Source organism: Poecile atricapillus, chromosome 10 (assembly GCF_030490865.1).
Source record: "Poecile atricapillus isolate bPoeAtr1 chromosome 10, bPoeAtr1.hap1, whole genome shotgun sequence".
Lineage (NCBI taxonomy): Eukaryota > Metazoa > Chordata > Aves > Passeriformes > Paridae > Poecile > Poecile atricapillus.
The window spans coordinates 13,058,908-13,081,560 of NC_081258.1; the positions used below are offsets into that span (position 1 = coordinate 13,058,908).

At 39.5% G+C, this 22,653-nt stretch overlaps 2 protein-coding genes across 2 annotated transcripts; one reads left to right on the forward strand and one right to left on the reverse strand.

Moving 5' to 3' along the window:
* Positions 1-1,479: 1,479 nt before the first annotated feature.
* PRMT7 (protein arginine methyltransferase 7) lies at positions 1,480-17,856 on the reverse strand. The gene is made up of 18 exons (XM_058845515.1): positions 17,717-17,856; positions 17,044-17,219; positions 16,223-16,259; positions 15,403-15,552; positions 14,741-14,849; positions 13,916-14,028; positions 12,471-12,712; positions 12,145-12,322; positions 10,940-11,067; positions 9,720-9,879; positions 9,217-9,300; positions 8,135-8,182; positions 7,243-7,332; positions 6,456-6,617; positions 4,123-4,197; positions 3,551-3,711; positions 2,285-2,381; positions 1,480-1,696 (listed from the first exon to the last, which is right to left on the reverse strand). Exons 2-18 carry the CDS (start codon positions 17,136-17,138, stop codon positions 1,541-1,543), a joined length of 2,085 nt encoding a protein of 694 aa, XP_058701498.1. The 5' UTR covers positions 17,139-17,219; positions 17,717-17,856; the 3' UTR covers positions 1,480-1,540.
* SLC7A6OS (solute carrier family 7 member 6 opposite strand) lies at positions 17,809-21,768 on the forward strand. Its single transcript, XM_058845525.1, has 5 exons — positions 17,809-17,991; positions 18,763-19,140; positions 19,475-19,672; positions 20,515-20,638; positions 21,098-21,768. The coding sequence occupies exons 1-5, from the start codon at positions 17,848-17,850 to the stop codon at positions 21,217-21,219; spliced, it is 966 nt and encodes a 321-aa protein (XP_058701508.1). The 5' UTR covers positions 17,809-17,847; the 3' UTR covers positions 21,220-21,768.
* Positions 21,769-22,653: the final 885 nt, after the last annotated feature.

The following is a 22,653-nucleotide window of genomic DNA, read 5'->3' on the forward strand; positions in this document are numbered from 1 at the left end:
ATTGCTCTAAGTTTTGTGTTCACTGTACTCTTTTGCTGGATCCAGAATGACTTGTGCAATTAAATGCCCTTCCAGAAGCTATTCCTATTGCAGAATAGCAGCTCATGCTTTCTCTCTCAGGGTAGACACAGGAGTCAGAGCAGCTGCACAATGCCAGCCTTTTCCAGCCTTGCACAACTGTGCCTCTGCCTTTTTTTTTTTAAAAAAAAAGGGCCAAGCCTATACTATTTTAAAGGCTCAGCCAATATTATTGTTCCCTTCACAACCTTTACACAATAGTGCGTACAACCCATAACAAACAGATTTGCTACCACACTTTCTGTGGGCTAGGCACAGTGTATCAAAACTAAAACAACTGCTTCATTAACAGCAACCTATATATTTCAGCAAAGTCTGTAAGAGATGACAGACAAATGTTAAGCATCTTAAAAGTGCAGTTTTGAAAAATTAAATTCATAGACCTCAGGATGAGCTGCAGGGTTTCTGTTCATCAGGAAAATGGATCTAAAAATTTAGGAATATTTCAGATGGCTTGTGGGTCTATAAATATGATCACACATTTAAGAAAAAAAAAGGAAGAATTTTTACTCACAAGAATGATGTATTATGGTGACCAGGAAAGCAGAGTAGGGGAGGCTTCTGGCTTCTTTATGATATTCCTTTCACTTTGCTAAAGCTGCTGCTCAGAGGAAATAGGAGTAGCTTTGGTAACTGTTATCCCTGTGGATGGCTGACATAATTTGGGACTGGCAAGGACATTGATTTTCTATCAAAACCTTAACAGGTCACACATACAAAACAGATACACCAATTGATTGTTCATCTAAAGCAGAACTCATTTCACACAATGCCACTGCAGCCAATGTGATCTGGAGAGCAACTAAGAAAACCTCAGTAGTGGACATGTACTACTGCAGAGCACCTTACAACTTAGCCAAACTGGCAGGTATTATTCACACTATCAGTGCACCACAGTTTAATTCACTGGCCATTTCACCTTAGAATCAGCCACAACTTAGGCAAGTCTGAGAGCAGCTAAGCTGTTTCCTTCTCTCTATTAAGTGTACTAATATACATATGAAATTTGACATGGGATTTCTTTTTGTTCAGTCTGGAGATTATTTCCCATTTTATGGTGATAAGAGCACAGCCTAGAAAGAGATGTGTTTAACTCACTTTTCTCTCATGTCAGATTATGCCTGATAATGCCTGGTGTCCTCATCCAATGATATGCCATGCAATAACCAGCTGCTATTGTCAAGTCAACTGTTTCGTACCTCCTTAACACTATGTAAAACCCTGAAAGAGATGATGAAAAGTATGTGTATATACGTATATAAACCCTGACAAGAATACCTGTTCATGAGAAATGGTTCCTCTCTACCTCACTAACTGTATTTTGAAAACAAACCCAAAAAGGTTAGAAGTATGTTAAAGAACAGTTTGCTCTCTGAGCACAATGAAAGAAACCCTCTGCTGTACAAAAAAAAAGTACTGTATGTTTATTATGATTTAGGAATATGAGCAAGAGAAAAGTATTTTATAATAGCTTAAAATCCATGGCAATCTCTCCTGTCTTTGTGTCAAAATTTATAGCATATGTGACAGCAGTAGGGTCTGACAGAATTTCTGATTCAATAACAGAGCTGAAGAAATAAACAGCTTGCTTGCAGTGGGGATTCCATTCACAGTTTCCCTACAGGAGAGAGTTAAAAGTGAAAGCAGTCAAAATCTACCACATTATTATTATACAGTAACAATGCAGTAAGAGTTCTTGTTCCCTGCTAAGCACACAATGATCAACAGTTATCATTTATACTGCCATCCACCCCACTATGGAACACATAACTGGAAATGCCATCTGCTACACCACACATTGAAGTCACTGAGTTAAAAATGGATTTGGTCAAAGAATATTGAGGTAGAATATTAAAAATACTTACTCCTTCCTCTCCAAATTTTTGCTTCTGTTAAACTGAGATGAAGTTATTTGTATGAAAAAATTCTGCTTTGACCTAGCATGCTATTTAAATTCTGAATTTGATTCCAAACTAGGGAGCATTTGGATGCAAATCAGACTCTCCCATTTTAATGTACACCCCCTGCTCCCCACAAAAACATGAACAGGTATTTTTAGTAATTCTGATGACACAGTATTCAAAAGATGCTAGAAAGGGTACTACACTGTCCTGGGGTGACTGGACGTACACAACCCAAGCATGGCAAGCAGAGACCAACTAAAATCCTAGAGACTTTGACATAATAAATTAGACTGAAGAAACACCTTTTCATTTGGCAGTTGCATCAGTCCTGTACTAACGGAGATATCAGCAGCAAGGTGATACTCCATCCACAGAACTGCTCCATGGCTCTTTCCTTTCCTGGGGAGAGATGCAGGATAAAACCTGTTACTTTACACAATCCTGGCAGCTAAAACACTGCACTAATGTTTGAGTGAGAGCTGCAAAAGCATGAACAACTTCTTTCCTTGAAAGAAAGCTGAACAGCTGACTGAGTTGGTAATTGGGGGCAGAAATTCTAAAGTATCTGCAGATATGAAAACTAAAAAAAGGCAAGGAAGAGAACATGTCATAACTACATCTGCTCAGCAGCACAGCCACTTAACCAGCACTGAATAACATGGCATAAATTACACAGCATACGCTGAGAACTTCCTTTAGAGACCTCAGTTTCTATTGACTCTGAATTTAGAGGAAATATTTACCACACACACTGTGTCACTTCAAGTGCCTGCTCCACAACAAGCAGAGGCCATGCCACTGTGCTGCCTGTAAACACAATTGCTGCAAAGGCACAGAGACCCCACACAGATGGCTCTGGAGTCCATGAAAGCCTGAATTTTGTTTAATGAGAAACACAACAGTGTTTCCAGATAGTTAAAAAATAAAACTTTCTCGTTTTTTAATTCTTATCAGCATTTCAAGTTCGAACAGAATTAAGTACAATTCACAGTTATAGTGAAAAGTATCTCAGAAGATGTGGCAAAATATGAAGACTGCCAGGATTATAGTTAGAAGTAAGAATAGCATATACATAAAAATCTATTAACACAATAATTTTAAAGCTATTAAACATAATAATTTATTAATTTTTAAGCACAATAATTTGACAAGCTAAGTAGAAGCTTCTTCTGCAAGAACTCAGCAGTAGGCAACAAACAGAAACATCAAAACAATTCAGGTAATGTTTTATTTTATTTTCTCTAAACTATAAACTAATCTATTTAAGTTTTAAACCATGGTGAGAACCAGTAAAATGTTATCTTTTTAAACAGAGGCAAATTATCTAATCTAACAATATCTAACATTATTGTATGATTGTTATAGCCTACTGTGAATACCCACAGGAAGCTTGTGTCAGAGCAACTTCCACAATCTTAGGTCACATTATTAAAAACTGCCACGTACATTTGCACCAGTTAAGTGTAATACACTGAAAGGAGCTCTAAACTCAACTCCTCTAAAGAGCTTGAATAGGAGGCAAAGAAATGGATGATGACAGGAATATTTACTGCAGTGAGAAAACTGACCGTAAGAGCTTTACAGAGCCCTCTGTGCTGAGACAGTGCTGTGGTACAGCCTTTGTGAAGTCAAAGGTCAAAACTTCCTGTGGGTCTGAGAGTGACTTGCAGGGATATTCCCACAGCGGGTGAGGCTCTGCTTCCTTGGATTCCCTAAAATTCAGAGAATCCTGAAGAAAGGAAGAAATAAAATTAACTGAAAACAACAGAAATGCAAACCCAGGATATTTAAGCCATAAAGCTGCAAGAGGGCATGACTGCACTTCTTAGGCACAAGGGAGAAAATGTCCTACATGTGTGAAACCGAAGGCTGTGACTGGGGCTCCTGAAACAGAAATGGGCACTTTCAAAATACAAAGCATTGACATTTTCTTCTCCCTTGAGATGAATTCCATTCTACAACAGCCTGCACCCCTCCACAATTAATCCAGAGCAGAGTTCTAGAAACAGATACAAATGAATCTCAAACAGTGATGCTCTGCCTAGTACAAAAGTTTCTCAATAGTCACTAAATACTTTATTAGGCCAAACAAACTGGGTTTTTGTTTTGTGAAGACTTGCACTGAAACTATTTTTCTTACTTTAATCATATCATCCATAGTCTGGACATCAAAACCTTCACAGGTGCCACATGGACTCCGTATTCTCCATAAATCCTACAAAAAACAACAGGATTTTGTTTGGCTTTGTCAAAGGAATCAGGAAATCTTGAAATAATTGTAGCTTAGACATTTGATAGCAAGCTAAATACTATGTGTATATTGCTAAACCATTACAACTACTGCAAGAATCAGAAGATAATCTAGGAAAAGTTTTTAAGCCAGTTAATTCTTTAATCACTGTTTTCAACTCCTCTAAAGAATATTTCTTACAATTCCTGTGTGTAGTACTTTAGAGCAGGTATAGATTTGCCAAGATCTAACCCTTACAGCCCCTCCATTTTCCCTATCCAGCACAGGTAGGCACTCCCAGCAGTATCAAACATCTCACAGCTCACCAGGGAACCACACTTTTGCCCCACAAAGTGGAGTGAGATCATTTTAGCCACTTCATACCAAGCATCCCATTGACTTTAGCAACCCACTGGACAGCCTGACTGTTCAACATCTGCCTTTTTTTCGACCTCATTAATGGTCTCTTACTGGAACACAAACATTCATTAGTGGTGGATATATACATTTTATTACCTGTTCATTGTCACACTTAATTTCAAATGTTCCTGCTTTACAAGCTGGCAGCAGGACTACTGTACATTTAAACAAACACTGTTTTAATTTCTGCCTGACTACAGCATAAACTAGACTATCAAGAGTCTCTGGTACACCCAGAACTACCAAAACAGACAGGCAGCACCTGCTCCCTAAATGCAATTATGGATGAAACAAGTTTATTACTGAAGTAGTTCCATGAACTCTTTTCTCCTGGATCCAGGTTTTGCTAATTTCTAAATCATGATGACATATCCATTCTGAGAGGACAGAACAGCCTAGAACCAGTTCTGCAGGAGACCATGCAATACTCTATTACTTCTGTCTGGTAAGTGCAGAACTTATTTTTAAAATCCCAGATTCCAGTCTTTTAGACTAGACTCACCACTGAAAGAAGATAATGTAAAATTAAAACAATAGCTTTGGGGTAGCCTACTGGAACAAAATACAAGTTAAATGTTCTACCAAAAATTTTATGTGGAATCATCTCTGAACAAACTCTGTATATGAAAATGTAAAACTGAGGTTTAGATGACATGGATGTTACTTTACATTCTGCTGATTGCTGAATAATCTTCAGGCATCACTCTGCATGCTTTGGTTTCCTCATCCAGAACATGGCAAGAATAATGCTTACTTCCTCAGAAAATGCTCTGAGTTTTAGAGAAGTAAATCCTCTAGATAAGAGAGCATGGAATTAAAATTTACTGCTTCTTTCAATCTGATTACTGCTGATCACTTTAAATATCTGCTCCCTATTACAGGATTCAGATTTATATTATTTACTCAGTATATACTTAAACTCCGTACATTTTTGCAGAAAACTGGAAAAATGTGCATCACAGTTGATTAACCCAGAGGGGAAAAAGAACAAATCCATTTACACATGTACCAATCAAAGGCATTAGTATGAGAACAAGGTTAAAAAACATTTGAATAAAGAAACTGTTAAGGGAGAGAAGGCTCAGACACAAAAACTCCAAAAAAGACCTGGCATTTTTAACAGATAAACTGAAGGCTGTATTTATGTGAGAATTCATTAGATTCTAGGCATTTTTATTTAAAGTATGTACATTTATTTACACAATGCCAGACTACAGAGTTCCCTCACTTAAGCTACTGGACTCTGCATATTAATGATATAAGTACTTAATTTCCATTCATGGTAGGTAAACACTTCACAATCTTTTATTACAAAGTCCTCAATAAATTAAAAAATCATGTTTATAACTTTGTGCAATATCTGAAAGATGACTTCTCAAAGTATTTTTAAGATGTGCTCATATTCAGAACTGTGCACAGCCTCAGACAGTTAAAAAAATCCACATGCAATTAGGAATCCTGCATGCAGTCTTATAAAGCCTCATTTCAAAACTGAGGGTGATATGTCGCAGAGTATCTACTTTATACATATATGTATATATTATTTATACAATAAAGTATCTAATTTTATAAAAAACTACAACTATCACATTCTTCACCAATCTCTAATCTAAATAAGCATCTTAAAACATGCAGCCCTTTCATTTTAAATGGCAAAATTACTTGAGCTGATATGCTGACAAGAGATGGCTCAAATACACACTTCAAGATACCAAATATTCTTTTCTCAGGTGGTAGAGAACATTTGGACAGTACTAAGATGCAATAAAGTTGTAGAGTATTCAGTCTCAAATGGATTTGTGTAAATATCTGAACAATCTCACCTGGAACTCCACAATCATCATGTGCAAAGAAGCAGACTGAGGTAGGACAGTGACATTGCTGGCAAGGTGAGTGCTCACAGCTGTCCTGGCGTACCAGAAATACAGGTTATGCCATGGCAACAAACTTGTTGTGAAAAATGGCTCTCCCACAAGGACAGAAATCTTGGCAAAGGAAGGAAGAGATAAAAAGACATACAATAAAGAACTACAACTCACAACACAGGGTGTTTAGGTTTTCCAATAGCTGCCAGTGCAATATATTAAGTAAAACCATCTAGATAAAAACTTCTACTGCTCCCTAGGGATTTAATTACTGTACACTGCATGTACAGCATACTGGGCATTGTTGTGTGGGTTTAGTTACCATATTTTATACTGAATTTTCCCACAACAAAGCTTGTGAGAAAATATTGTAGTTTGAGTTTGGAAGGCTTTGTAATGAGTTATAGAATTCTGAAATTTTGAAGTATGTTATTACTTCCAAGTAGATTGCATGTGTCTTGCCAAGTGGCCTGTGAGAGAGCTACAGCCTTGTAGAACCAGCTAAACTGTCTTAACTGCTGGGGCAATTATGCATCAGGGAAAGTCAGACGCTTCAAAAACAAAGCGACAACCCTCCCACAGCCTTTAGTCTCCTTTAGTTTTAGTGGCACATAGTGTGAACCATTTACTCACTACATTTTATATGAATTGGAATATAACAGAATTCATTGTGGTTACCGTTCATTTTTACCTTCTGCTTCCTACCAACCCCTGAAATTCATTATAATGGACAACTGTAACATACCTTTTTATCTTCCAAATGAGAAGGCTTCAGCAACTCAGGCCGTGCTTCTATTATTTTAATTTTATCTTCAAGATGATTTGCTTTAAAAAACTAAAATCAAAAAGTAATACATTGTCTTTATCAAAAGCCACAGTTGAGACCAAAATAATAATTTTACTGAAAATAAATTAGAAAAAATCCAGCAGCCAAAAGAAATTTTAATAAAACTGCCTGTCATAACTCATGAGGATGATGCAAGTCTATTCTTGAAGGCTGCAAGCACCTAGAGCCAATGTGTCACACCTAGGGAACTGAAGCATGTGCCCTCAGTATTCTTTAAATTATCAATATAAAAAGGCAGGTAACACAAAAGTTGCCTCACCTTCGTTCATTTATACTTTGAAGCATATGAGAAGGATAATCAAGGAAGGTAAGAATCATGTCACCTATGAATACATGAAATATGTTGCCTTTTCTTGGAGACCAGGTTTGAGTCCTCATTTTCCCACCATTCCTGGTTTTGCACTTTTGAGCCACAGGCTGAGCCAGATCTCTTTCAAATACAGAGTGTCAACTAAAGGAGCCACAGCCCACTGATGACTCCTGGAAGCTGCTTCCAGTCACTTCTTATGCACCAGCTGCCTCTCCTGAACAGCCTCCACTCCACTGGCAAAGCCTTCCATGCCCTTCCCCACAGCAGAGCAGGCATTCCCAGCCTGGCTCAGCTGGAAGACAGAACTGCTGGATACTGCTTGCCAGATAAGGCTGGTGCAAGCTCTGGGATGCTCTCACTAATCCTCAGAAACAACAGCCTGGCTTTTATCACCAAGGCAATGGCAGTAGCAGAGCAGCAGCTCAAGCACAAGCTCTCCTCAAGGAGAGGCCCAGCTTTAACAGGAAATGGAATACTCACTTTTTCCATGACAGAACAGGATACACCAGAGTTTTCTAATGTAAACACCTATATGAAAATACACAGTTAGTCAAATAAGCTTTATAGTTTTTAATTAAAAGAATATATAACTGAAGAATGAAGGAACATTTTGATGCCCCAGTGAGCACAACTCATAAGAACCATGCATCTATTCCAGAGCCTACTGCAATGAACTTTTTTAACAAAAAAAAACCTCCCCAAACTACAGGCTAAATAATTCTATTTTCACAGCTATACAAGAAAAAAGAAAAACTCAACAGAATGCAAATATTTATTTTCCATCTTTAAGTTGCACAGAGCACATTAACATTTGCTCTAAGCACATATTTACCCATGAACAAATACAAGCATATTACCAGTGTGCCAAATTGAAATTACTGCTTAACATGACTGGACTGTATTAGCTGGAAAGTGCTCAGAAGCCTTTTGCAGTAAGAAAAAAAATTAGTTTTTATTCAAAACTGATGAATTGTTAGGCAATATGCTACATTCCTCATGATTATATTACATTACACATTCTGATAATCAGTTCAACTCTAACAGATTTTAGTTTAAATAGCCCCCCATCAAGTAGGGCATTTATGTATGTGAGACAGCCAGGCTGCTCTCAGTTCTCTGTTACACACAGACGCAGTATTCTGACTGCTTCCTACAGATCTTGGCTCTTACAGATCTTCTACTTGAGACCAGGTAATAAATGTAATTATGGAATTGAAAACATGAAAGAAAAATACCCTGCCAGATGTTTAGGTCCATAGAAAGAGTGTTTTCAAAAAATCAAGATACGAGATGGCAAACAGGAAGCAATGGGGAATGAGGAACAGCACTTTCCCTCAAAACTACACATTAGTAAATGTCAGATCTGGTAATTATTATCTTCTGAGACTTCAGCTTGACCAGAGATGAGTTTAACCTCCCCTTCAACACAAAGTGAGCCTATTCCCCACTTGTCCTTGAAGAGGCACTGCAAATAGTTAAATAATTAGCTGGAAATGAAATACATCAGAGAAAAATATTAAGCTAAAATGGAAAGATCTGAAAAACAGGACAAAGTACTGTACCTGCTTTGCTCCAAGATAGTGAGCCAGCACAGGCAGCAGACTGCCATCACTGATACAAAGGCAAACACTATCTGTTTTCAGAACCTACAGAGAATAAATAGTCATTGTTATTCTTATTCCAGAGGGAAAAGTTCTCCACACTTTATACACTTTCATATCCAATAATAGTAAAAAAATTGTCATGTAATGCCCTTGGCTTAGGTCTGACAAATTTTGCTCAAAAATGTATTGGATGTCTTTATTCAACTACCAATATTATGTCTAACAAACACATAGAACTGCTACAAATTCTATGTAAAAATGGCTGCTTACCATTTAAAAATTTAATACTAAAGTTTTCAAGACAAAAGTATAACTTCCATTTGGTGATGGAAGAAAAATATACTATGTGATCAAAGTCCTTTGCAGGGGACAAGCAAATTTCATAAACAATTACTCCAAATAAACCAGTTATGTGCATCCATCAGAGAAGCCAATAAAACCTGCAGGCCACAAGTACTCACCTTCCTCAAGGACTTGATGTATTGGAGTGTTCGGTTCTGATCATTCAGCTCCCCAAAGCGGGGCCTGTTCCAAAGCAGATGAGCACGACACCTACAGACAGGACTCTCCACACAAACATCTGCTTTATGCTCCTCTTCATCTGCTTTATTCTCCCCTTCTCTGTAAAAAAAATTTAATGTAGTGTCAACTACAGCATCAGTACCACGTTTTTGCAAACAGGCACAATTATTGCACTTTGGCTGATATGCACAGTAATGAATATGAACTCTGCTGTCACTTTTTTGAAGTTACTGGTTCTCCAAAGACAACAACAGAATTCAACAACAGAATCACTAGGTTGGAAGAGATCTCCAAGATCATTGAGTCCAACCCATGCCCTAACACCACAACCAGACCATGTCCCTGAGTGCCACATCAGGTCTTTTTTTAAACACATCCAGGGATGGTGACTCCACCACCTCCCCAGGCAAACCACTCCAGTACTTTATTATTCTTCCAGTGAAAAACCTTTTCTTAATATCCAACCTATAATTCCTTTGGTGCAGCTTGAGACTATGTCCTCTAATTTACATTTCTGTAATTCTGCATTTCCAAATGAAGAGAAGTCAAAAAGAATTTTCACCTTCTTTCAAAAACAAAACCAAGAACCATCCCCCACTTTCCCACTAACTGTGATGGTTAGGTACTTTAGGCTTTGCCCTTTCAGCAAACAGTTACTTGTTTGGATTTTGGATTCCTACGTAAAAAAGGCACAGCAAATTCTGACATTTTAAACCTAGCACTAGTTTTAAAAATGTTTGCTGCTATTGTCATCGCAACCAACACAATTAAGCTCTTTTTAATATGAGCAAAAGGCAGTAGCCTCAAAAGGACAGTGCTGACTAGGAAAATAGAAAATGGAAACAAAATTGCAGTTATTTCACTTCTATACCTGTATGCCACTTCAGCTGTGCTGTATTTTAGGATTACCAGGAATAAAGCATGAGTGTTTTATGCTTCTTTGTCAGAGAATGCAACCAGGAGGCAGGAGCTTGCAGTCCAACTGAGTTTTTATGCTTAATGTGTATTTTCCACCTGTGCATTGCCCGTGAAGCAGCCTTTAATATTTTTCTACTCTTTAGGTTCTCATCTTGCTCTTCTACAAAAGGAGATGCTCTAAGAGCAGCAAATACTCCAGCTTGGAGTAAGATAGCAGCCTTTTTCACACAGAGATTGTTACCTGGCTTTCTGCAGGCTGTACCACACAGAGTACTCGTCACGGCAAGCAGTCAGGTACAACTTCTCACCCTGCAGAACTGGCTCCTCACGTGGAAGAAAATAAACACACTGCATCCAGTGATCTCTCCACTGAAAAGATACACAAAACCTTAGGCACTCACTCATAAATAGCAAATGGAAAATAAACAAATAGCAGGAAATCAACTAGGAAGAATGGGCACAACTTGGAAAATGCATGATTACTTTAAAGAATCTTGTTCAAGTTAGCAAAGGTGAATAAAGACCAATATCACATATTGAATTATACTGACTTTTTGCAACGGAATAAGCTTGAGACCACTGGCTTGCTCACTGGCCAGGCTTCTATTTCAACCAAATGAAAAACAACCCAAAATTGCTTTGCATTTATTGATGCTGTTTTCACCTCCACAGTTCACTTGTGTTAGAAACCTGTATCGAACTGCTAACAGCCTCAAGCACCTAGAATTATGTCATTTAGTGTCACTCTGATCACAGCACAAGCACTTTGTGCTTCAAAAAGCTGGCTTTTGCACTGCAAATAGCCTATGCTGATCAGTCATTCCACACTGACTGAACACCTCCAATTTGATAATTTCAGATTTTATTCTCAAACATGCTAAGTGTAGACAATCAATCATTTTGTAACTGCCTTTTGACTAAGTTCATCCTACTGGTAAATACATCCACACAAAAATACAGGAATCTGACTTAATAGTGATAATATTTCTGTATTTTTCCATATCAATCCAGCACTCTCCTACATCAGCCTCTTTTTTTTTATGAGAGGATAAGTATACTATTATAAACATTTATTTGGAAATTTAATAGAACTACATTGAAGCAAACCCCAGACTAATATTTTAACCAGGGATAGAGACTAGTTAAGGAAAAAAGACTTGGAAATCTTTATTTCTTGAACAAAAAATAAATAACAATATCAGGAAGACAGCTTTGGTCTTTAAGTTTTACATAAAAAGATTACTCTTAATGTTTAACATCAAAGAAAACCTAAAATGAGCACATACCATAGCCAAAATTTCTACAATTTGATTATTTAGCATCTTCCAATACATTAAATATCAGCAAAGTTCCTAAGCAATTTAAGGCAGAGCTGCTTAAACCCCCCAATACTCCAAAGAACTGCCCAATCACCTGACAATGGTATCTGAAGGCTCAGTATCTTACCTGCAAAGCAGAAGTGGGATTTACCCAGTAAGGAGCCATTGTGCAATTTATCATCCCAGAGGGGTCCATGTCAATATCCCACCAGGAAAGTACAATTTGTGCCTTGCCAGATTTCACAGGCTCCAGCTGCACTCTATAGTAGGTAGAAGCACTCTGTACTGGCTTACTGAAATCCACACTGCAGGGAAGCATGAAAATTGTAAGAAGAAAGAAAATTGTAAAAAGAATTCTTCAGAAATTCTCACTGGCTTCTTAAGCTGAATGCACAGTTTATATGAAAGGCATAACAGGATAACTTTGTTTAAACAAAACAATGTCTCCCTTACCTGAACATTGTCACCACATCACTAAGGGCACTGAAGTCACTTGAAGGCATCTGGTTCAGCTGGATATCACAAACAGAAGGAACACCTGGACAGCTCTCCACTTCTGAAGGTGGAAAAAGAATTTTTTCACCATCCTCTGCTTCAACATGAACTGGAAACAGTTTCTTCCAGGACCACATTCTTCTGGATTCCACTAACTGGACATACACTGTTGCCCTGTGAGGCACTGCCTCACATCCCTCCTGAGTGTTCAAAACAAAGGGTAAACACAGTCAACAAGTTTGACTTATCAACATGAGTGAGAATTAAATCAATTGAAATTTAAAAGTAAAGTTGGACTGGGAGCTCTGAAATATAAAATACAAGTTATTTTAGAGACTTTTGTAACATCAGAGCAATCTGTCTCTCTGTGAAATGGAATACACATATCTATCCTGTTCAGTGTGGCTCACCAAGGTCAGATTACCTCATCAACCATGTAATAGTATCAGTTTATTAGCCTCAGTTAAACTTGCATTTCCATTCTTGTTCTGGAATAAGACAAAACCTGAGCTTCTAAAGGAAGAAAACTACTACACTATCAACCACAAAAGAAAGTTCCTGGTGGCAATGAGAAAATAAGAAAAATAATGGCTCAAATATTTATGCAAGGACAACTTTGTACTCATGCTTAAAGAGTGGAAAACATAAAAGCTGTCGTAAAAATCCCACTATGAACTAAGATCCAACCATGAAGTCCAAAAACAATGCTTTTACAGAAAAAAAGACGAATTGCAATTTAGAGTTCTATATGGAGAGCAGTACAAAGTTATAGAGTGCTATTGTCTTTATATGGTGCCTTTTAAACTAGTGAATGGAAATCTGGAAACCTAAATAAAGTTCTGCAATCCACATTTTAATGAAGGGAAGATATTAGAAAATATAAAATAAAAAGCCTTAAAATTATACCCATAGATTATAAGTCCAAAAAAAAGATATTATTTAAATACAGTGTTTAAAATATTTTCACATGCAAAATACATATGGAGCAGTAAGAGCACATAGGAAAAAAAAAAAAACAACCAAAAATGAACCAATGCCTGGGAGGTGAAGTTCATTAAATTTAGGAGAATTTTTATCTTGGGACAAAGCTGTTATTAAGGAGAGCTTCACATCAGAACTGGATGCCTTTCTAAAAGACATTTGTTAACCACCAAGTTATTGGTTTCAACACAAAGAAAGTAGGTGCAATTTCCATGCCTGTGATTTACAATATGAACTCAAATAGCTTTATTCTAGGAATGAACCTAATAAATTATCAACTGAATAAGAAACTTGCAGAGCTGATGGTGTATTTACCAAGGGATACAGAAGCCAAAGTTCTGTATAATCTCTATCCTACTTTAAAAAGGCAGACGAATTTCTATACTGGATAGACAGATATGACACACTTCCTATTTTCTTACCTGTACAAGATATTTGTGTGCGTGCTCATAGGTTGGTAAAGCTCCTTCTCCAATCAGCTCTGTATCAAATAATTCTGTTACCAGGATGTTTGCCCGACACTGCGTATCTCCATCTAAAAGACACAAATTAATACTGTAATGTTAAATCTCTATGTAAGCCTTTCAAGATGCTATCTTGATTACACAAGCAATTAGAAAACTTATTCCTGCTAGAGAGTCTGCTGAAGACTGGAAATTGCTTTGCATTTGAAATACAAATTGCTACTGAGATATTACCAGAACACTTTCTTTCAAAGTAGATTTCCGGTGTTATTTTCTAGAATGTAAAGTATCACAGACTCCTTAAGATTGGAGAAGACCTTTAAGATCAAGTCCAGCCACTAAGTCAGCACCATCACCATGTCCACCATTAAACCATGTCCTCAGGTGCCATATCTACATGTTTTTTAACATTTCCAGGGATGGTGACTGCACCTTTCCCCAGGCAGTCTTTTCAATGCTTTACAACCCTTTCTGTGAAAAAAAATAAATTCCTAATCTCCAATCTAAACCCTTCCTGGCATAATTTGTGGCCATTTCCTGTCATACTGTCACGCGTCACCGGGGAGAAGAGGCCAACCCTCACCTGGCTACAACCTCCTCTCAGGCAGTTGTAGAGATAAGGTCTCCTCTGAGCCTCTTCTTCTCCGAGCTGAACGCCCCCCAGCTCCCTCAGTGTTCTTGAAGCACTTGTTTTAATTAAAAAACGTTTAAGAAATAGGAGTAAGACATATTCCTTTGTGGTTTTCAGGTACTATTTTTTTAAGCCTAGCCTATTTTTCTCACCTGGGCCAACTGTGACTTCAGTGGAATGCTTGTTGATTACTTTGATCTTGTCTGAAAAACCATTTTTCTCCACTATCTTCACAGCAGCATTAGCCATGGGCTTGAACACCTATGAACAGCAAGAGTTTAACAAAATGGTACCCCTCAAATCGGCTTTCAAAACTGGAAGGGCACCAACACAATATACAATATATTTAGTTCTGAAAAAAATTAACATCTGTATCTTTTCCTGTATTTCAAGTTCACTACCATGAAACAAGGCAACGAGCCTTACTTGAAAAATTCAGAGCTCCACTGTTAGTTATCAGCTGCCTCCAAAAGCTACTCCAATTTAACTTTAGAAACACAAGAATACACATTAATATTGTAGCATTTACATTAAACAAACTCATGACTTTGTAAAAATAAAGATATATATAAATGCATCAACAGAAGCCCCTAAAGACTTACATGTGCTCAAGACACTATGTCAGTGAAACCAAAACAACCCAGCACTGAAACTGTCACTGAAGTATGCCAAAAACCTGGTTGTATTAACAGTGCAATTGTGAAGAGAATCGCCGTTTCATTCAGAACAAAAATAACAGAGACAGTACACAGCCTGAAAATAAGAGCATCACAAAGAACATGTTGAATATCTGCAACCCCTAACAAATGCTCACCTCAATGGCATAGCAGAAATCTGCCCCAGCTGAAGCTGCCATCATGGACAGGAGCCCTGTGCCAGTCCCTATGTCCAGCACAATTGCTTTCTCACCTCTCTCTTTTACTCTGCTCACTGCAGCACGAATACCTTGGTAGTATTTCACATTCTGTGGAAAAGGAAAAAAAAAAGCAGCAATCTTTTATCCATTTATGGTTTTAATTTTTGCACAGAAATCTTGCATTCTTTGACTGTGAGTTTATAACCAGAAAAAGGCCTACAGACACTCTTTATGCCAAACAGTCACACCAAAGCCATCTCCAGCAGTAACAACTGCATCTGGCAGGATCAGTCTGTTTAAAGTACATCAATATTTATGACAATGTTCACATTACCTTTGGTCAATCAGCCATTGATAAAATACATATGATTTCCAAATGTGATACTATTCACTCCAGACTTCACCATGCCTGTACATACTGTAGAAATACCACAGAACAACTGACTTGACTTACACTCCTATAAAAACTAAGAAGCCCGGCTTTTGAAATTTCAGCTTTTGAAATTTCATCTAATGAGCTCTCTGTCAAAAATGTCAAACACAGAACAGCAAAATCGGCTACTGAATATAAAAATGTTCTGAGGTAAACAATAGAACACTGAAGTCAGATGTAAGAAGGCATCTGTTGATCTAAGACCAGGTCTGCTACCATACAGAGTACAAAAATGTGATCATTTAATCTTTCAGAGAAACCCATATAATCCACAGTGACAGCTATTCACAACAAATGCAACAGCTCTTTTATCCCCATTCAAAAGGGTTTTGCTTCTATACTTACCCTGTCCTTATCGTGAAGCATATCTGCATAGCGTGACCTGCAATAAAAGATATTCCAGTTAAAATACTCCATTATACAAAGCAACTGCGGCCCACAAACGCACAAACAACTGACACACTCTTTGAGGACCTAAAGTGTTTCTCCAGCCTGAGAGACAATGTAATGGCAGAGATCTGGTCATGAGCATATAAATCAACTCATGAACCACTGGCACAAATCCTCTCCACAGCAATGGACCCAAGGTACAGACCTATGGACAAACAGCTGTGAAGCAGCACCTGAGACAGATGTAGAGTCATACACAGCAGTGAAAGACAGGCTACTAATGACCTATTTTTTACAAAGAGAGAGAAGTTTTAAAGACTTAAACCTCTTTGGTTCCCATTTTCTTCATGGGTTTCAATATTCAAAAATAGCCCAAAATCCCAACTTCTCTGGCTATTACACTAAGCTCTTAAAAAGCTAGAGCAGGAACAGAAAACTGGCAGTTATATGCTGCACTGGCATTTAAAAGAAATTTAGTCAATGCATTTTGTCCCAACTCAGTCACTGTCAGTATTAGGATTAGCCCAACAGAAAACATTTTTAAAAATTTAGAAGGTAAGTACTCAGAGAGTGCTTTCCAAAATTTTACACTGGCAGCTCTGCTCGTAAACCACTGGACATATTTACTGACATTTAGACTATTCTGCAGTCTGCTCACCTTGTGCCCTTGGAACTTCTACAAAGACAGATCCCCAAACTGCAATTAAAAAGAAAGTTGAATTTGCTCATTTTTCAGTGTCTTTTAACAGAAAAACGAGCTACTTTTCCAAGCCTACCTTGCAATCTCCTGGTGATAGTCATAGTCCTCACCCTCTTCTAACCACTCCATCGAACCAGTGGTTGGATTGGCTCTTCCACAAAAAATCTTCATGATCAATCTCAATTTGTATTGTATTATTTATGTATTGTGTGCAGCTTGGCTTTTACTTCAATATAATACACCAAATACCAGCTGTGAAAAAAAATCCAAACCAACCATAAAACTTTCAGTAAACCCAATAAGCATCACTTTAGCTCTTGTACATTTCCCCCACTACACCTGCCTTGGCAAGAAGTACTGGTGACCGCTTTATGCTTTTCCCATAAGGACGTTTTAAGCTCAAATCTGTCACCCAGTCCTAGACTGAAAGGGGACCGTGAAGATCAGCTAGGTGTAACCCCAGAGAACACAGCGCGGAGAAGACAGCAGTGAATCCTCACGGGAGAACATCCCGTGAGCGAGCACTCCGGGCCGCCGGCGGCGCCTCTCCCGGAGTCCCCACAGCCTGCCTGAGGGGGGACCTGTAAACCCGGGGAAGGCCGGGACCTTCCCCGCCTCACGAACGAGCCGTGATGGGCCACGGCCGGAACGTTCTCCGCCGCCCGGAACCAGCGCAGCGGGCCCGAGAAGCCGCAGGCCAGCAGCTCCGCAAGCCGCATGTACCTACCCCGCACACTGCGCGTACCTACCCCGGACCCCGCGAGTGCCTCCCCCGGCACGGCGGGCAGCCCCTCCCCGCAGAGCCCGAGCCCCGGCCCGGCGCGCCCCGCGCGAGCGAGGGCGGCGCTGCGCGGGCGCCGCTGCCCCTCCCGCGGGCGCCATGGCGGGCGCGGCCGTGCTGCGCGTGCGGCGGAAGCGCGGCGGCCCCGAGCCGGCCGAGGCGCTGCTCCTCGCCTGCAAGCGGCGCCGGGCCGAGCCCGTGGGCACCGACCTCTTCAAGCTGGTGGCCACCGTGTCCTCCAAGGTATCGGGGCAGGCCGGGCGGGGCGAGGAGGCCGGACGGTGATCCTGGAGGGGTTCGGAAAGCAGCGGCTCTCTGTGGCTGCTCCTCGCGGGTGTTTCAGGCTCCCCCGTGGATGCGGTGGTCTGGAGAACGGCTCGGCCCCGGGCAGCGCCTCCTGTCCCGGTAACCGCGGCCAGGCGGCTCCTCCTGCGCTGTGACGGCTGCGGGCAGGGCAGGAGCAGGGCTACGGGCCACAGCGCAGCTCCGGGACAAGCTGTGCTCAGCACAAGCTTTTCTGCACTTAGATGCTGTTCTTAACTTGCAAACTACAGAACAGTCAACAAGTGAAGCTTCAATTTCTGCTGTGAGAGATGCTGAAGCTCAGCCTTACAAGGATAACAACTACCATCCACCATCCAGCCTTTTATATTGAATAAGACTGGTCTGTCATGGGAAATGGTCTGCTCAGGACATTTTAAAGGGTATTATGCCCTAAATTTAGGTCTGTTGCAGTCTTCCAAAGGCATGTGTTTTTGTTTGGAGAGCTATTCTGTACCACAAAGTTGTTTAAATTGAAACAGTCTTAGGATTTCTGTTCTATATCTTGTACTTGCCTTCTCTCATAACAAGAGAATATTATGATTGTTATGTTGCTTAAAGTAATAGTAGAAGTTACTTGAATGTTGTTGGGATTAATGGTATTGCAGTTCTTCATCCCTTCTAGGAAGCAGCATGACTTGCCATGATGATGTTATCTTTATATTCCTCCTCCTTTCTGTTGGTTTTTCCCAGAACGAACCAGTTCAGAAGTATGTTAAAGATGCCATCACACGGGACAAGGCAGCTCAAAGCCTGCACCCTTCTTTGGGAAGCACTCAGCGAATCCTTCAGGAGCTCCGTTCTGCCAAGCAGGCGAAAAGGAAGGAGAACCGGTACCGAGTGGTGTCCGGCCACCGGCCCGACTGTCCTGACACGGCTGCACCTGCCACGCACGGCAAGGCTGCGTCCCACGGGGACAGGTCAGAGTCTGAAACACAGCAAGATGCTTCACCAGAGGAGAGTGGTGCTGTCGATACGAGTTCAGAGTGCTGTGGGAAATTCCAGCTGTTTGATATTGTACAAGAAGAGGAGACGGTGGGAGATTCCAGTGTAACCACTGCAAACCCACAGGTCAGCTGTGAACTTAGTGTGAAGTATTTTGGTATCACTGTTGAGTGGTACATGTGGGCAGATTGCTGTAGGAGTTTGCTTGCACTGTAATTATTCTATTTAATAGGAGCTTTAACTAGACTGCAAGTTGTAATGTTTCATGAGGATCCTAAGTGCACTAATGTTCAAACAGACAGTGTGTGGAGCCGCTGCTTGAGGAAGGGATTGTACCACCCTATTTTTTCTTTGCCCTGGTCTGGCGCATAAGCTCTTTTTTAATCTGAAAACTGTTCACTGTAAATAAGACTTTGCATGACTTTAGTGGAAATACACATTTTTTGTTTTTTCTCAGCAGAAGACTGATCCAGATGCAATTCTCTGCAATGCAGTAGAGATGATCCGTGAGCGTTTAAATGTTTCTGAAGATGGTAAAAAAGAACACGGTGACAAAGATGATGAGTATGTTTATGACATCTACTATAAGGAAACATCAGCCCCTGATTGGATTGAAAATATCCTTTCTGTACAGCCCTATAGAGAAGAATATGAATGGGTAAGGGTGTGGAAAATCAATCTCAACTCAAAAGATCACAAATAAAAGATGATTAAAGTCCACCTATTAAAAGCTGCCATGCCAAGAAAGGTGCTTTAAGACAGACACTACATATATGCTCAGTGACTTCTGTGTTAGACCTTTTCTAACTACCAGTCCCATGTTTCTGCAGGTCCAAGGACATCATATGACAAAATGGAAGGGATGGTGCTCATGTACTGAGAAGAATCTGTCTGGTTTCAAACTGCCAATTAAATTTTGGCACAGGAATGTAAACTTGAGTAATTTATGTCTTGCTTGTGATTAGGAGGTAGCCATTAAAATGTCATTGTAACTATGACTGAATGAAGAGCAAGCAGGGGGGACGCACAACTTTTTCAGTGTTTGGGGACTTGACTTTAATCTTCATATGAGATATTTTTCATAATAAACTGTTTTTCAGCGACTATGGAAAAGGAATTTTAATGTAAGGTGTAGTCTTGTGTTGTATAGTTCCTGTGATCAACAAACTTGTATACTGGGAGCTTGAAACTACTTTCTCTCTTCCTTGATCTGTTTCACTTCTGCTGAAGTGAGTAGGTTTAAGTTAGACATTAATATTGAAATGCTGGAGTGGAATATGTACAGGGGTGACTTCAATGAGTTTTCACCTAAAACAGATTTGAAGAGTTATGGTGAATGCAGTGACAACTCAAATTCACTGCAGAATTCCTTCTGCCAGCCATCAATAAGTATTTCCGGGCTCTTTCTGATCTGTACAGTATTGCACAGGTGGATGAAAACCCACTTAACATTCACTACAAATACAGACATTTAGCATTATGTTTTGTGTTGGCATGCAGGTACATGATGATCCTGGTCCAGAGGAAGTATATGAAGATGAAGATGATGAAAATGATGAAAGTAACTGGCGTAATGATTATCCTGAAGAAGATGAATTCTTACCTGAGGAAGATGGAGAAAAAGGTACACCTGTCATAAATGCCATTTGCTTTCCTGCTGTGTGTGTATACATCCCCTCTTTTTTACATGCTATCCCTAAAAAAGCAACTGAGCACTGCTGGGGTAGTATTCTGCTCTTATAATGGTGAAATCTGCATAGAGGAGGATTTTCTTCCTTGGAACTAGAAGAGAAATTAGTGTTTTTGAAAAGACAAAATTGGGAAGTCAAATTGAGGCTGCTGCAATTGCAAAGGCTTGCTTGCTTAGAGAAGGAATCCATGACTTGGGTCCACATACTTGTGAAACAGTGCCTCTGCCTTCTAAAGTCCCTACCCCAGACTTCAAGCACAATTCAAACCTCAGCTCATACAGAAGTTGTTCAGACTTTGTTAGCTTCTCAAGAAACTTAAACTAGTCTGATTAACTTGATTTTTCTAAGTAAAAAGAAGGGATAATCTAGAAGTGTTGATGCTTTCTCTACAGACTCTGAAGAGAGCTTCAGTGATGAGGACCAATGTTACAGGAGAAGAACATGGGATAAATATCGACAGGAGGTTCTGCAGGAATTTGGATATGATGAGATTGAAGATTTGGGTTCTGACTAACAACCTGGTTTTGGAGATTAAATGTGTACTAAAGGTGAACAGCTGCTGCTGTAGAATGTACTATCCAAGCAGCCAATTTCAGCTGTTGAATTTTAAACAGATGGGTGTGACTGTGGCCCCCTGACAACACAAATTTTTTTTCCAAGCACAAGATGCTCTATGCTTTTAAATAGAATTTTCCACTCATTGCACGTGTTGAGATTTTAAAGGGACCTTTTATTTATTTTGTTTTCCCAAAGCTGTATGGCTAAGAGTTTGTACCTGTAACAAATACACAGATATGGAGGTACTGTTGGCAGCAGCCCTTCTGGTCATGACTGATAAGTCAGGTTTCACAAGATTGATGTGTCTACCCTGATGGCAAGTGGAAATCCTGGAAAAAGGTATCCTGTCCTACTGCTTTCTACTTCATTTGTTCTGAAGCGTCAAGTGACTTTGTTCACAAGTGTTTTGAGCATATGAAATGCCGTGACCTGTCCATTACTCTCCCCAGTAGTTCTACTGTTGAACAATGTGCATTTAAATTGTGAATAAATTATTTTTGACCAAGTTCTCTTTACTCATTTAAAGTTCACAGAAGTTGGTACAGCTGGACCTAGGTCACCATTTTAACTTGCATTTGTACATCTTTAAAACAATTTCATTGTACTTGTTTGGACACAAAAGTATTTCAGAACACTCCTATTTGAGTCTGTAAAAATAGCTAAGAGGATTAGCTCTTAGCTTGCCAATGTCATTCTTGAAGTGGAGGCTGCAGCAGTACTTAGGCAAATCAGTTTTGACTGGTAATGGCAAAGTAGTGGAGGAAAGATATTTTTGTTTACTTCAGAGAAAGCATGGCAGTGCAAAAATCCAAATATCCTCACTATTATTCAAGTCACTGATGCAACTGTGGTGCGCCCTTTGAAGTGTGTATTGCTTCAGCCATAACCTTGTAATTACAAGATTTAGTTAAATGCACAAAACCATACATGTGGCCAAACTCAGGTCAACTGAGATAGACATTCTGAATTAAGGTAAAAATCTCAGGTATGTTTTAGAAGTACATCTCAGGTGTGTTTTAGAAGTACATCTTGCTTTGCAAGACAAACAGGCTGGCTTCTTGCAGCCTCTTGCTGCACCAAAATTCAGTATCAAAACTGTCCTGATTTTAGGCTTACAGCTTTGAATTACATAGACTATGAATTAGCATGTCTATGCTGCAGTAGTACCTTTTACTTCTGTTTTTATTTCTAGTTTTATTCCCTGCTACTTAGCTGTCAAGATCTAGTGTCTGCCACAGAAATTCTGCTATAGAAGGAAGTAAAAATAAAGTGGTTTCTGGGAGGTTTTAGATGGTCAGTTTCTAGTGAACAGCAGTGGAATTTATAAAGGAAATTTTCTGACTGCTGAGGTAACTCACCTACTGTGTCTTCACTGAAACAGTTCACAAAC

What these genes read in the sequence shown, in the direction of transcription:
- SLC7A6OS (XM_058845525.1), top strand. Translation starts at nt 17,848, where the DNA reads ATGGCGGGCGCGGCCGTGCTGCGCGTGCGGCGGAAGCGCGGCGGCCCC. An exon ending in TGGCCACCGTGTCCTCCAAG is followed by an intron (nt 17,992 to 18,762) that starts GTATCGGGGCAG and finishes GGTTTTTCCCAG; the next exon opens with AACGAACCAGTTCAGAAGTA. An exon ending in TAACCACTGCAAACCCACAG is followed by an intron (nt 19,141 to 19,474) that starts GTCAGCTGTGAA and finishes TTTTCTCAGCAG; the next exon opens with AAGACTGATCCAGATGCAAT.
- PRMT7 (XM_058845515.1), bottom strand. Translation starts at nt 17,138, where the DNA reads ATGAAGATTTTTTGTGGAAGAGCCAATCCAACCACTGGTTCGATGGAG. An exon ending in CACACAAATATCTTGTACAG is followed by an intron (nt 12,713 to 13,915) that starts GTAAGAAAATAG and finishes TTGAACACTCAG; the next exon opens with GAGGGATGTGAGGCAGTGCC. An exon ending in GATGTGGTGACAATGTTCAG is followed by an intron (nt 12,323 to 12,470) that starts GTAAGGGAGACA and finishes GCTTCCCTGCAG; the next exon opens with TGTGGATTTCAGTAAGCCAG.